The 15,629-nt window shown below is 41.4% G+C and overlaps 1 protein-coding gene across 1 annotated transcript in view; it reads left to right on the top strand.

Moving 5' to 3' along the window:
• Positions 1–6,599: 6,599 nt before the first annotated feature.
• Positions 6,600–15,629, top strand: part of LOC132770907 (tumor necrosis factor receptor superfamily member 6-like) — a 24,958-nt gene continuing 15,928 nt past the window's right edge. The window contains exon 1 of the mRNA XM_060768314.2: positions 6,600–6,792. Coding sequence (XP_060624297.2) covers positions 6,745–6,792 — 48 coding nt within the window. The 5' untranslated portion in view covers positions 6,600–6,744. The remainder of the gene's footprint in view (positions 6,793–15,629) is intronic.

Genomic DNA, 15,629 nt, shown 5'->3' with positions numbered 1-15,629 from the left:
ATCCTGCAACTAACAGTTCTAAGTATATGAGGCGCCACACGCGCCGTCACAATTGTAACTGTGTAAGATGCATTGAACTTGGGTGGATTAAACAGGGGCATTGCCCCCTTAAATAAGAATTCTGTCTCTCATTGCATTTTTCCTTCAGTCCTCATAATTTTAGCTTTGCTCAAAATGAGATGTCTTCTATTCGCTTTTTAACTTTGTCCTTTTTATTTCACATCTAAACTGTATGTCTGAAGACAGAGCTGAAGTTTTAAGTTGCACTAATAATAGAAATTCGGGAACTAAAAACAAATTTCATAAAGGCAGAATTCTTACTTTTGCATTCTGCCCTCCCTGTAACCTCACCCTGAGTCCTACTTCAGCCTTTATAGGTTCAGGTATAACACGGTGTAAAACACAGTGAGCTTTGACCAAAATGTTTAGTCATCTGAAACTTTAGCTTGTATCAAGGAAAGGAATCCATTGTAGAAGTAATACATGTTTACATGGTTAAATAGAAGCAGCAACTCAGAGCCCTTCCACACAGCCATGTAACTCAAAATATCAAGGCAGATAATCGACAATATCTGCTTTGAACTGGGTTACCTGAGTCCACACTGCCATATAATCCAGTTCAATGTGGATTTTATACAGCTGTGTGGCAGGGCCCTCACTCATACAAGCAAGAAGATACATATTTTGCTCAGTCTATGATTTTATATTTGACAGTCACAGATAATAATAAATCATAGATTATGTTATTGCTATTAAATACAGCAAAGTGGGTCTGTTTCATACTCTTTTCATCTCAATTGTTCGTATTTTAGTTATTTGTGTCCTTGTACAGTATTTCTTTTATACTGTAAATTACCTTGAATCCCAATCTTGGAGAAAAGAAGAGATACAAATCAAGCAATGGATGGATGGATTGAAAACAATGTAATAAATTCAATAGTAATGTAACATAGGCATTATTACAAACAAATTAATAAGAAAAATGCAACATAATATACAACTGTAACATAGTGGTAACTCTGTGCTATACAAATGAAAAGACAACAGAGAACAGCAGTAATTTCCTGAAGATCAGGGGCTTTCCTGTTCAAAATATAGCATAATTGCCCCAAACCAATATTGTTCAGCCCTGGGAGACTATAACCAGTAAACTATTCAAGACCGGGTTGTTGTAGGTTTTTTCGGGCTATATGTCCATAAGCCTTCGACAATATATTCAAGACCTGCTTTCAAGTTCCCACTGCATATGGACATCTACACTGTCATACAAAAGAGACTGGGGTCTAGCATATAGACGATTATACTACATGCAGATTGTAGTTTAAGGCATATATGCAAGTTAGATTAAGTTTTTATTATATATTTTGAATCGAGGAGCATTAAACTATAGAAGGAAAATGGTTTCTGATGAAGATCATAAACAGTTTATATTGTGCTCTTTTTTACTTGTAGAAGAGAGTGTACAAATATGGTATTACTGTTACCCTGGACTTTTCTTTATTTGCAATGTCTAGTTTTCTTTATTTGTCATGTTGTGCCAGTAAACTCTGTTCTGTGTATGATTATCACAGATTATAATAATATATCATTTGTCTTATAAAACACATTGTGACATGTATTGGACATTGTTCTGATTAAAATTTTGTGGCATGTCACTAACAGTTTTACAGAGTTTTTACAGAGTTAGGGTTGCCATTGATTGTTTTCCTAAAAGCAGGTATAATTGCTCCTATTTATAACAGACATTACAACAGTCAGTCCCTAAGTTACAAACATCTAATTTACAAATGACTCATAGTTAAGAATGTGGATGACACAACAGAAAGTGAGAGAAATCTACCCCTCGGAAGGGAAATTCCCTCCTGGAAGAGTTATGGGGAAAAAGTGTCGCTACTTAAGTTTACTCACCAATCCTTTTCCCATAACAAGCGTTTTTGTTTTTTTTCCAAAATCCAGTTCACACAGAGACAGAAAGTGAGGTGAAATCTTCTGAATGGGTACAGACAGCAAAACAAACACCATGGGGTGTTAAGGTAAAAAGATATAAATATTAAAATACACCTGTTCCAGCTTACATAAAAATTCAACTTAAGAATAAACCTACAGAGACTATCTTGTTGGTAAATAAGTCAGTGGAGATGACTGAGAATTCTAAAAATTTGATTCTGATAACAGTATACACAAACTCGCAAAGGTTTTCAGAAATCCGATGGAGAAAACATGAGACGTAGGGCTCTTTCAGAGTTAAAGTGCTATAATTCTGCTTTCACTGGCTGCATCCTATGGAATCCTGTGCTTCTTAGTTGGATGATGCACTAGAGCTCTCTGGCTAGAGTTCTAAACACTCTCCTTAAACTGGTAATCCTAGCATTTCAAAGGATGTTGCCATGGTAGTGAAAGTGAGTTCTGTGAAAAAGTAAAAAGGAGCAAATGTGGCAAGAAGTAAAACTGACAGATTTGTCTGTCTTTTATAAGGTGTCTGCATTCTGTATACCATTGGGAGAAGTGGAACCGGGAAAGAAAGTGGGTACAGATTCAAATGTAAAAGCATATCACCAAGTTAAGATCATCCATGCCACAGTATTTATGATTTCTATACACAGTTGTGAAAATTGGACAGACAGCGAAGAAAAACAACAGGAAGACGATCAACTCATCTGAAATGTGACGCTGTATGATAATTCTAAATAATGTCATGGAACTACTAAAAAGGCATACTAATGCATCCTAGAAGAAAGAACGAAGGTCCTTTCTACACAACTGTATAAAATGCCACATTATCTTCTTTGAACTGGGTTATATGGCAGTGTGGACTCAGATAATCCAGTTCAAAGCAGATACCGGAGGATTTTCTGTCTTGGTGATGATGATGATGATGATGATGATGATGATGATGATGATGATAATAATAATACATCACACAGTCTTAGACGCTTGGGAAGTGTTTGACTTGTGATTTTGTGATACGAAATCCAGCATATAGATTTCGTTTGCTGTGCTGTACTGTGTTTTTGTGTCAATAATACTTTATTTGTATTCCGCCGTATCTCCCCAAGGGGTCTCAGGGTGAATTCCAGCATATACAAAACACAGGCAAACATTAAAAGGCTTGAAAATACAAATACACAGACAAAGACAAAGGCTTCCCCTTTCATCTCTGGCTCTTAGGGTAGTACCAATCTCTGACTCTGGGGGAGGTGCTCATCATTTGTTGTCCATAGACACCTCCTGGTCATGTGGCTGGCATGTCTGCATGGAGCACCTTTTACCTTTCCCCTGAGGCGATACCTATTGATATACCCACATTTGCATGTTTTTGAACTGCTTGTTTGGCAGGAGCTAGGGCTAACAATGGGAACTCATCCCGGCCCACAGATCTGAACTGCCAACCAGTCAGCAAGTTCAGCAGCTTCAATGGTTTAACCTGTTGCATCACCATGGCCCAATTCTGGGTTATATGGCTGTGTGGAAGGGCCCTAAGATGACTAAAGTGAGGCTATTGTATGTTGGATAGAAGATAACAAAAGTCATTGGGAAAGAGGGTATTGCTTAAGTGGAAAGCAGTAGGGGGGAAAGGGACCGCACTAAAAGTGGAGTGATTCAATCAACGCAGCTACAGTCCCATGTGGCCTCTGGTTCATAGGATCACCATAAATTGAAGTGGACTTGATGTCAAATAACAGCAACAGAGTGGAGACCAATTTATGAATGGGACTTACAAATACTACATGAAATAATCTGCAATGATGGTGGCCTTGTACTTGAACATAGAAGCCAACATTAGCATTTAATAGCTGTTTTAAAATGTTAGATTTAGACATTTATTTTTGAATAAAGGCATTGATTTTGCTTTGTACTTTTGGATCACAACTCTTGCCTTCTTGCAACTTCACACCATAACATGTCTGGCATTCAGCTGAAAAGAGTAATCTAGGAACAGCTTGAATAAATGTATTAAATGAATAAATGATTAAATTATGTGGTTTGCCTTGCCAAACATGTGGGTTATTTCTTTGAAAATGAAATCTTCTCTGTAAAATAACAGGGGGGAAAAATCATTGTATTTGTCAGCTTGCAAATATTTCCTTTAAAAAAAATAATTATATTTCAGCAGAGAGAGAAGCTGTTTACACCTCAGTTTATTGCCAAAAACATACTGGCACCGGACTTCCATTCGCTTTCAAAAATACTTACATTTATTTCTAAGGGTCCTTCCACACAGCCATATAATCCAGAATATCAAGGCAGAAAATCCCACAGTATCTGCTTTGATCTGGGATATCTGAGTCCATACTGCCATATATTCCAGATCAAAGCAGACAATGTGGGATTTTATTCAGACAAATGGAAGGCGTCTTAGATATTAAGAAATTAACCTGGAGAAGCTATGCCTGCCATTAGGGATAGAATCCCTTCAAAAAGTGTCCAATTTCAATCTCAATATGGTGGAGTGAAATTTGGAATATTTAATACAAAAGCTCTCCCATATCATCAAAATATCTAAAGGAATTAACAATGCCTTATTGTAGTGCTTTGGATGTCGTTAACATGAGCAAGAAAAAAGGAGGCCACCCTTTCACCAAACAGACTTCTGGCGAGGCCTCTTCAATATCAGCCTAAGCTGAACAATCAAACTCAGTGTTCAAACCAGAATGCAAGATAGGGATTTCCTTTCATTATATTCAGACGGAGAGTGCATCTTCACTGTGGAACTCAGGCATTTAGGCAACTCTTTAACTGCCAGAGCTCAATGCTATGGGATCCTGGGAGTTATAGTTTGGTGAGTCATCCGAATTCTTTGGTACAAGTGAAAAGGCAGTGTAAAACCTCTATTTCCTATCACAGAGCCATGGCAGGTAAGCCGATACCAAACGACATTCATTCTGGGTTGTGTTGAATTTTCCAGGCTGTATGGCCATGTTCCAGAAGCATTCTCTCCTGACATTTCACCCACATCTATGGCAGGCATCCCCAAAGGTTGTGAGGTCTGTTGGAAACTAGGCAAGTGGAGTTTATATATCTGTGGAATGTCTAGGGTGGAAGCTTCCCCCACCCCTCCACAGCCAGAGTAGGAACTTCCATGTCCATAGGCAGAGAAAGAGACAAAGCCGGGCCCTGCGGAATGAGAGCACTTTTGGCCTCCCTTGAAAGGCTACTCAGGCGTCGCGGTCTGATCCGGGCTTACCTTCTCCAGCAGCGCCGCCAAAAGTATTAACCGCACCGCCTTCGCCATGGTGGTGCGGTGAATATCAAGAATATCAAGCCAGAAAATCCCACAATATCTGCTTTGAACTGGATTATCTGAGTCCACACTGCCATGTATTCCAGTTCAAAGCAGAAAATGTGGAGTTCTATTCAGCTGTTTGGAAAGGGCCCCAGTATCCAAATCCCATTTGGGACTGCTGCCTCCTTAATCTCCAAAGGCTTCGAAAGTTTGGGTTGTTGTGGTGTTTTCTGGGCTGTATGGCCATGTTCCAGAAGCATTATCTCCTGTTGTTTCTCCTATATCTATGACAGGCATTCTCAGAGGTTGTGAGGTTGTGTTGGAAACTAGGCAAGTGGGGTTTATTCATATATGTCCAGGGTGGGAGAAAGAACTCTTGTCTGTTGGAGGTAGGTGTGAATGTTGCAATTGGCCACCTTGATTAGCTGCTTCCTCCCTGGGGGAATCCTTTGTTGGGAGGTGTGAGTTGGCTCTGATTGTTTCATGAAACGCTTAAGGGGCTGAGGGGGAAAAGAAAGAGCCCGAGGCTGTTAGGAATGGTGGGAGTTGGAGTCTAAAACACCTGGAGAGAAGGCCCAAGTGTGCCCATGCCTGGTGTAGATGAACCCAGAGACCAGAAAAGTTTAGATAGCAGGAAAGTGCAGACCTCACAACCTCTGAGGAAGCCTGCCACAGATGCAGGTGAAACGTCAAGAGATAATGCTTCTAGAGCAGGGATCCTCAAACTAAGGCCTGGGGGTCAGATATGGCCCTCCAAGGTCATTTACCCAGCCCTCACTCAGGGTCAACCTAAGTCTGAAAGTACTTGGAAGCAAACAACAACAACCCTATCTCATCAGCCAAAAATAGCCTCACACTTCCCATTGAAATACTAATAAGTTTATATTTGTTAAAATTGTTCTTCATCTTAATAATTGTATTGTTTTTAAGTGGGGTTTTTTTTTTTTGCACTACAAATAAGATCTGTGCAGTGTGCATAGGAATGCATTCATTTTTTTTTCAAATCATAATCCGGTTCTCCAACAGTTTGAGGGACTGCGACCTGGCCCTCTGTTTAAAAAGTTTGAGGACTCCTGTTCTAGAGCATGGCCATACAGGCCGAAAAACCTACAACAACCCAGTGATTCCGGCCACGAAAGCCTTCGACAAAGTTCAGAAAAGTTTCTCTAGCGGACGGGCTGACGTCAAAGGCAGGCAGGCAGGCAGGCAGCCCTCCCTGACGGCCTGGGCTGGGCTGGGCTGGCCTCCAAGTTGCTCCAGGAGTTGCTGAGCTGTGGATTCTCTGGGAGGAAGTGCTTTCCCCGACCTTCACTTGGTCCTGCCTTTTGCTCTCCTCTCAGGACTTTTTCCGGAGGGGAGGGGAGGGGAGGGGAGGGGAGGGGAGGGGAGAGAGGCGGGGGAAACCGGCCGATTGCTCCACTTGCCGTCTGGGCAGAAACTCCTCCCCGCCGAAGTCACAGGATCGGAACCCTTTCTCCGCGGAGGAGAGAGAGAGAGAGAGAGAGAGAGGAGCGTGGGCCATGGCGAAGGCGGTGCGGTTAATACTTTTGGCGGCGCTGCTGGAGAAGGTAAGCCCGGATCGGACCGCGACGCCTGAGTAGCCTTTCAAGGGAGGCCAAAAGTGCTCTCATTCCGCAGTGGAGGCGCGCCTCTCCTCCAGGGTGACTCTCCCCTCGCTCCCGCGAAAGAGACCTGTTTCCCTGAAAATGGAGAAGGCTTTGCGCCCTGGGCCGGCCTCCCTTCCCAGCCCCCTTGTTTCCTCCTCCTCCTCCTCTCCCCTAACTTTGAGACTCAAAGGGAAAGGAAGACCTTTCTTCGGTAGCTTTGGCGCCGCAGACCTTTTTCTTTACTTTCTCCTCTGCTGACTAACCCGGAGATTTCCCTTTTTTTGTTTGCTTGCTTGTTGTTTTCTAACCGGAAATTGGGTTTTTGCTTTTTCTACAAATCAGTGGACTTTGACACCACTTTTAAATGACATTGTTCATCGTTGGGAAACTCTAGGATAGTTTTGGAGGATCTTTAATGTGAAGGAATGCTCAGCAGGCTCGCCAAAGCCAGGTTGCCATTGCACTGAGCTATGGCGGCCAAAGGGCATTCATTCTACAGTCTGGTTCAGGCCCATTGCCAGGATTTTGATTGGCGGGGGGGGGGGGGGGGCTGGAGATCTACCCTAGCAAACGTTTTGATGGGGGGGGGGGGCTGGGGATCTACCCTAGCAAACCTTTTGTTTGGGGGTGGGGGCTGGGGATCTACCCTAGCAAACCTTTTGTATCATTATCCCAATACTCGCATGCATATGGGATATATTGAGCATGGTGATCAGATCATGATATGAATAAACATAACAGTTTAAATAATGTACCAGTAAGGCCTTCTCGCGGACCACCCTGAGAATTTCGGGGGGGGGGGCTGAAGCCCCTCAAGCCCCCCCTCCCCCAGCTACAAGCCTGGTCTGGTTGCACACAAAAGAGAAAGGAAGAAAGAGTCTTTGATAATTTGTTTTTCAGGTGTCTTTCTCGGCCTTTCTCTCCTATGGATAAGCCTAATAATAATAATGCAGCAGAATTGAGAGAAGCAACTGGAAAAGCTTTTTTTTTTTTGTCATGTCAGGAGCAACTTGAGAAACTGCAAGTCGCTTCTGGTGTGAGAGAATTGGCCGTCTGCAAGGATGTTGCCCAGGGGATGCCCAGACGTTTTGATGTTTTTACCATCCTTGTGGGAGGCTTCTCTCATGTGTCCACATGAGGAGCTGGAGCTGATAGAGGGAGCTCATCCGCACTCTCCCCGGATTCGAACCTACAACCTGTCGGTCTTCAGTCCTGCTGGCACAGGGGTTTAACCCACTCCACCGCCACTGGAAAAGCTTACACAATATGAGGATTTAAAGATCAAGCTGCAAAGACTGGCACAGGCCAGTAAAGGTGGTCCCAGTGGTTATTGGCACAGTGGGTGTAGTGCTTAAAGACCTTGACCTGCACTTAAAAACAATTGGCACTGACAAAATTACCACCTGTCAGCTGCAAAAGGCAACCCTACTCGGATCTGCACGCATTATTTGCCAATACATCACACAATCCTAGACACTTGGGAAGTGTCCGACGTGTGATCAAATACAACAGCTAGCATAGTAGTTGTAGTACATTTTATTGATTAGACCTTAGGCCATATCACAATACCAAACCAAACAAAAAGGCTTGATAAAACGTGAATCATTCTATATCAGGCATCCTCAAACTGCAGCCCTCCAGCTGTTTGGGCCTCAAACTCCCAGAAGCCCAAACAAGCTTGTTCAATTGCTAGGAATTCTGGGAACTGAAGGCCCAAACAGCTGGAGGGCTGCAGTTTGAGGATACCTGCTTAATATAGTAAGTTAAGTCAAGCACTTACAACAACACAGTAAATAAACATGATAAAACTGAATATATACATCAGAGAATCATAGAGTTGGAAGAGACCTTGTGGGCCATCCAGTCCAACCCCCTGCCAAGAAGCATGTTTATGTATCACCCTTACAATTCACCCCAATCAGCCCCACATATGTGGTTCTCAGATGTATTGAAAAGCCAGCATAGTGATCTTGGTTGCTGTGTACTAATCTTGTTATGTATATAATAATAATAATAATAATAATAATAATAATAATAATAATGCTTTATTTATAACTGGCTCTATCACCCCAAAGGGACTCAGGGTGGCTTCCAGCAAAATAAAACACAGTGGCAAACATTCAATGCCAATAGTAACATATAACAAAGACAGACTCAATAAAATTAAAGTAACAACTCAAAATCAACAAATGTGATACACCTCAAACTTTACAACATAATAAGTTCTTTAAAACACTTTAAGAGTTGATTAAAAGTAATTGGGGCTAAGATGGCATACAGCTTACAAATGTAGGTAAGTGTCCGAAGATTTCACTGTTTGTGTTATTTCCTAACCTGGAAAAGAAGCCCAAGATACGTACTGTGTTTTTTTAAATCCCTGCACTTTGTCAGGGCAAGGGTAAGAAAACTTCAAGGGAAGGTGAAAGCAAACTCGCTCTGAACAAATCTGAGCAAGAAAGCCCAGGGAGAGGTTCACCATAACTTGGAAACAAGAAAGGCCACAAGATCAAGGAAGCAGGAGGACTACAACTCCCACCATGCCTTGCCATTGCCCAGACTGGCAAAGTATGATGGGAGCTGCACCTGGAGGGCCAAGTTCTCTGCTTCTGACACACCCAGGGCTGCAGCGCCTGCGTTGAATGGTTTTGGAGTCTTTTCAAGGCGTTTATTTCCTGGAGGCAAAAGTGTCTGAACATAATGTGGCATGTTTTTCACTCTGAAAGCAAGTTGTTTATCTTTTCTTGATAAAGTTCAGCTGTGTGTGGAGTGAGAGGAGTATCCTGCACTCTACACAGTTTCAAAACTTTGATACTACAACCAGTCCCCAAGTTACAAAACAAGATAGGTTCTGTTGGCTTAAGTTGAATGTGTATGTAAGTCGGAACAGGTACACTTTTAAGTGTAACTCCAACCAAAAATGTATATATTTTCAGCTTTGGATAGCATAGTGAAGGATTAACACCCCCGTGGCATCTGATTTGCAGTCTGTGCCCCAGCCCTGTTCAGAGAATTTCACCTCACTTTCTGTCCCTGTGATAATTGTATGTTTAATGTTTTAGTGTGATTTAGAAATATGATGTTTTAATGACGGTCTGTAATATTGATGTTGGAAACCGGCCCGAGTCCCTCGAATGGAGGTGAGAAGACCGGTATACAAAACTACCAAATAAATAAATAAATAAATAATGTTTGTATGACATTGAATTATTGCCAATTATGGAGCCCCCGGTGGTGCAGTGGGTTAAACCCTTGTACCAGCAGGACTGAAGACTGACAGGTCAGAGGTACGAATATGGGGAGAACATGGATGAGCTCCCTCTGTCAGCTCCAGCTTCTCATGCAGGGACATGAGAGAAGCCTCCCACAAGGATGATGAAACAATAAAACATCTGGGTGTTCCCTGGGCAATGTCCTTGCAGACGACTAATTCTCACACCAGAAGCAACTTGCAGTTTCTCAAGTCGCTCCTGACGTGAAAAATTTTTTGCCAGTTTGGAAACCCCTCTGAGTCCCCTGTAAAAATACAGTAAATAAATAAATAAATTTTGAAAAAAAATAGCTTTTTGAAACAAGGATTGGTGATAAAACTTCAATGGAAACCCCTTTTCTCCATGATAAATCTTCCAGGAGTGAATTTCCCTTCCGAAGGGTAGATTTCTCTCACTTCCTGTTATCTCACCCCCATTTTTAACTATGAGTTGTTTGTAAGTCAAATGTTCATGACTTGGGAACTGCCTTTACTTTGTTTAACTGGAATCAGTTGTTCAATGAAGCACTAGGTTTCTTTAACTGAGAATTCTCAAGGTTTTTGGAAACTGCAAATCCCAGGATTCCACAGGAAGGAGCTTTGGCAGTCAAATGAAAACAAAGTGTTGTCATTGTGTCGTGTAAAAAAGATATACCTATTTTTCAAGGCACATTTGTATCAATGCCTTTTGACTTCAGGCAAAGAAAGCAGCTTTCAGGGTTTAATCATATTAAGCAAAAGCTGGAGGAAAGAGAAAAACTACAAGATGGAGAGGTTGAAGCAGCAAACTCTGTGTTGGTTCAAAGATGGAGTGTGGGGCCATCTATAAGACTTGAATTTGTGAAGCTCTGCCCAGTGTTCTGTAGGTTTCAGCTTACAATCAAGGGCTGCTGAAATCAAAGAAACCAATCATGGCTGCTGCCCCGACATCCAGGAAATACCCAGATGTGTCTGCAGCAAAAGATGCCGAATCCACATAGAAGAGACCACATGGAAAATGAAACTAAACTTCTTAGATTGCCAAAGTTTGATTAATTCATTGTAGACATTGCTATAAATAAAAGCCTGAATGGACAGAATATAACCCTCTCTGACCCACTTTGTTGTGGCACCACTTTCTGGAACTTTTTCCTTGGGAGCACAGTTGGAGGCGATACTGCCTTCTTTCCCGCACAACATCAGAACATAGTTTTTTATTATTATCAGGTTTTTAACTGTTTAACATGCCACAATACACAGAATTTTTGGCTGTTTATATTATTTCTCATGGCTTTAATCTAAAACTGTTCCTGGGTATTTTAAAATTTATTTTAAAATTATTTTTATTAAGTTTTCAAAAATGTGACTTAAATCCAACAAACAAAAAAGAGAAACACAGAGACTAAAATAAAAATCGAAACAAAAGAATCAAGTACAGAAATAATTCCAAAATATTCCTTCTCCTGTCAACTAAAACTAACAAACTCTACCCGCTCTTCAAAAAAGCATTTAAAATACAACCAATTTCTCAGCTCCTCCTCAAAGGCAGCCATCAAACTATTATAATACTATAAAACTATTGAATGGCCTTGCAGCTTTGAAGCCTGTAAACAGCCAGGCTTTGAAGCTGCAAGCCCCTTCAATGCTAATCAAGATAGTCAATTGCAACAATTACACTTGTCTCAAACAGGTAAGAGTTCTTTCTCCCACCCTGGACATTCCAGAGATATATAAAACTCACTTGCCTAGTTTCCAACACACCTCACAACCTCTGAGGATTTTTTTTTGTTATGTCAGGAGCGGTGTGAGAGAATTGGTCATCTGCAAGGATGTTGCCCAGGGGACGCGCGGATGTTTTGATGTTTTACCATCCTTGTGGGAGGCTTCTCTCATGTCCCCGCATGGGGAGCTGGAGCTCATAGAGGGAGCTCATCTGCACTCTCCCTGGATTTGAACGTCTGATCTGTTGGTCTGCAATTCTGCCAGCACAGGGGTTTGACCCACTGCACCACTGGGGGCTCCAAGGATGCCTGCCATAGATGTGGGTGAAACACCAGGAAATAATGCTTCTGGAATAAGGACATGCCCGGAAAAATCACAGCAACCCTTTTAGAATATATTTCTGCTCTACTTAGTTGCATCAGCTTCTTGTAAATGCAAAAATATATTTAAAATTAAAGCATAATTGCAAGTAATATTAATATAGACCATTTAACCAGTCTGACTAAAATCCAGTTCATTATTTATTCAACTTTTGAAGTTGATTTTTTAACATTGTAGTATTCCCTGAACTCTTGCGACATAGAGGCTATTGGGGATGTTATTTCATTCTTGAGATAGATTATAAATATTAAAAAATCAAATAATAAGTGAGTAAATCTTCAAAGAGTAAAGAAACAAGTCATTTTCTGAGTCCCCCCTAGGGCGTTGAGAAGGGCGGGGTAGAAGCACCCCAAATAAATAAATAAATAAATAAATAATATTTCTTTCCTTTTTTTATCCCAGTCATGAAAGGCTAAAACACAGAAAGTAATATATCAGGAAATAAGAAAAAATGCCTGACCCTACATGTTTTTGTCAGGATAAACCAAATTGTTCTGAAATGAGGAACAAGAAAGCTTTAGAGACAACTTCATCAGGCTGGTTCTTGAGCCAGTTTTGACCAAAACAGGGCAACATAGCATCACAAAAAGAAGGAGAAATGTAGACCTCTCTCTCTTTGTCCTTTCCTTGATATTGAGGAAAGGAAAGGACTGAGGGAGCAGGTAAAAAAAAAAGCAATTTCTTTTAGACTGTATTTAAGTTTTTGTTCATTCTGGACCCAGTTTAAAGGCAAAAAGGCAAGCTTAAGATGTAGGCAAATGCATAAGGCGTTTAGGCCAACTTCGGGCCCTCGTGAAAACTATTGCTTTTAAGTGGGTACCTATTGATCCTTCTTTTATACAGGGAAACACTTGTTCCCTGATAAATCCAGCACCATTAACTATTTTCCTCAGATTTTATTCAAGTATAGAATCTGAGTGTCATTCTGTATTTGTTTTACTCAGAACAGAATCTCTGTGTTCAGTTCTTTTAATTTAACATTTCCTCTAACTAATTTTTTTAAAAAGAAAGATCATTAAAATAATATGGTGTTTTAGCATAAATTGCTTTGCTTTCGTCTGTGTTTTCAAAACTTACCATACTCATAGAGAAATATTTTCATGGACTTTTAAATGTAGCAGCTTTGTCCTCCACGATTAATTCTAACAGAAAAGTTATCTGAGGATAAGAGAGCTTTTTAATAAAATGTTGCAGATTTCAGAATTAATTGCCCAAATCCTGTTGGGGAGTTATTAATGTGTGATCTGGAATCTATCTATACTGCAGAATTATAGCACTTTGACATCACTTTAACTGCCATGTTTCAGTGCTATCGAATTCTAAGGTTTGTAGTTCTGTAGGTTATGTAGCCTATTAGGTAACTCTGGAACCGCAACAAACTACAAATCCCAGAATTATATAACATTGAGCCATTGTCAGCTGCTTCCACACAGCCCTATATCCTAGAATATCAAGGCAGAAAATCCTACAATATCTGCTTTGAACTGGGTTATTTGAGTCCACACTCAGATAATGTGGGATTTCCTGCCTTGATAATCTAGGATATAGGGCTACGTGGAAAGACCCTAGGAAGGACCTGAAATATATCAAGTGAAGTGTTTTTTCAAGAAAACATGGAACATTGCCACTGCTCTCAATAGAACATGACTTGATTTAGCACATTTATTTGGTTATTAAACAAAAACATCCCTCTCCCATCAAACAGCAAAGGGAAAGAGAGTGTGGTGGCTCAGTCTGGGCCTAAATGATCCTGTTTGAACCAGACAAAGGCCCCTTCTACACTGCCCTATAATCCAGATTATTAAAATAGATAATCTAGATTATCTGCTTTGAACTGCATTATATGAGTCTAGACTGCCATATAATCCAGTTCAAAACAGATAATCTGTATTTTATATGGCATGTAGAAGGGGACAAAGCTATCTATCCATAAGGCTTTTGAGACCAGTGGGAGGCAGAGGAAAGAAAAGCATGCTTTAGAGAAAAGCAAACTGTCTTGCCCCCCTCTCTGTCTAAGATAGGGGTTCCCAAACTTAAGATCTGCAGGCCAAATGTGGCCCTCTAATACCATTTACCCCTCTGCCCTAAACTTTAGACTTAAGATTGCCCTGAGTTTAAAATGACTTGAAGGTGCATATCAGCAACAATCCTAATTAACGTGACTGTCTCTGAACAATTAGGACGTGCCAAACTTTCAAGTACGTAAAAACCAAAAGCCTAAAATAAAATACAGTGGACCTCAGTATCTGTTGGGGTTTAGTTCCAGAATGCACAGTGGATGCCAAGACTCATGAACACTAAAATCTCATGATATACATAGTTGTAGTAAAATGATGTCCATTTTTTAAACTGGTGAAATCAAGGTTTGAGAGATACAGATATTCAAGCTGTGGATGGTTGAATCCGTGGATTTTTTCATTCGTTCAGTCGTCTCCGACTCTTCGTGACCTCATGGACCAGCCTACGCCAGAGCTCCCTGTCGGCCGTTACCACCCCCAGCTCCCTCAAGGTCAGTCCAGTCACTTCAAGGATGCCATCCATCCATCTTGCCCTTGGTCGGCCCCTCTTCCTTTTGCCTTCCACTTTCCCCAGCATAATTGTCTTCTCTAGGCTTTCCTGTCTCCTCATGATGTGGCCAAAGTACTTCAACTTTGTCTCTAGTATCTTTCCCTCCAGTGAGCAGTCGGGCTTTATTTCCTGGAGGATGGACTGGTTGGATCTTCTCGCAGTCCAAGGCACTCTCAGCACTCTCCTCCAACACCACAGCTCAAAAGCATCGATCTTCCTTCGCTCAGCCTTCCCTAAGGTCCAGCTCTCACATCCGTAGGTTACTACAGGGAATACCATGGCTTTGACTAGGTGGATCTTTGTTGCCAGTCTGATGTCTCTACTCTTCACTATTTTATCGAGACTGGACATTGCTCTCCTCCCAAGAAGTAAGCGTCTCCTGATTTCCTGGCTACAGTCTACATCTGCAGTAATCTTTGCACCTAGAAATACAAAGTCTGTCACGGCCTCCACGGTTTCTCCCTCTATTTTCCAGTTGTCAATCATTCTTGTTGCCATAATCTTGGTTTTTTTGACGTTTAGCTGCAACCCGGCTTTTGCGCTTTCTTCTTTCACCTTAATTAGAAGGCTCCTCAGCTCCTCCTCACTTTCGGCCATCAGAGTGGTGTCATCTGCATATCTGAGTTTGTTAATGTTTCTTCCAGCAATTTTCATCCCAGCTTTGCATTCATCCAGCCCCGCACATCGCATGATGTGTTCTGCATACAAGTTAAAAAGGTTGGGTGAGAGTATGCAGCCTTGCCATACGCCTTTCCCAATCTTGAACCAGTCTGTTGGTCCGTGGTCAGTTCTGACTGTTGCTACTTGGTCCTTGTACAGATTCCTCAGGAGAGAGACAAGGTGGCTTGGGATGCCCATCCCACTAAGAACTTGCCACAATTTATTATGATCCACACAGTCA

The sequence above is a fragment of the Anolis sagrei genome, chromosome 1 (assembly GCF_037176765.1).
Source record: "Anolis sagrei isolate rAnoSag1 chromosome 1, rAnoSag1.mat, whole genome shotgun sequence".
In the NCBI taxonomy this organism is placed as follows: Eukaryota; Metazoa; Chordata; class Lepidosauria; order Squamata; family Dactyloidae; genus Anolis; species Anolis sagrei.
The sequence above is the reverse complement of the archived record's forward strand: the minus strand, read 5'-3'. Positions and strand labels throughout refer to the sequence as shown.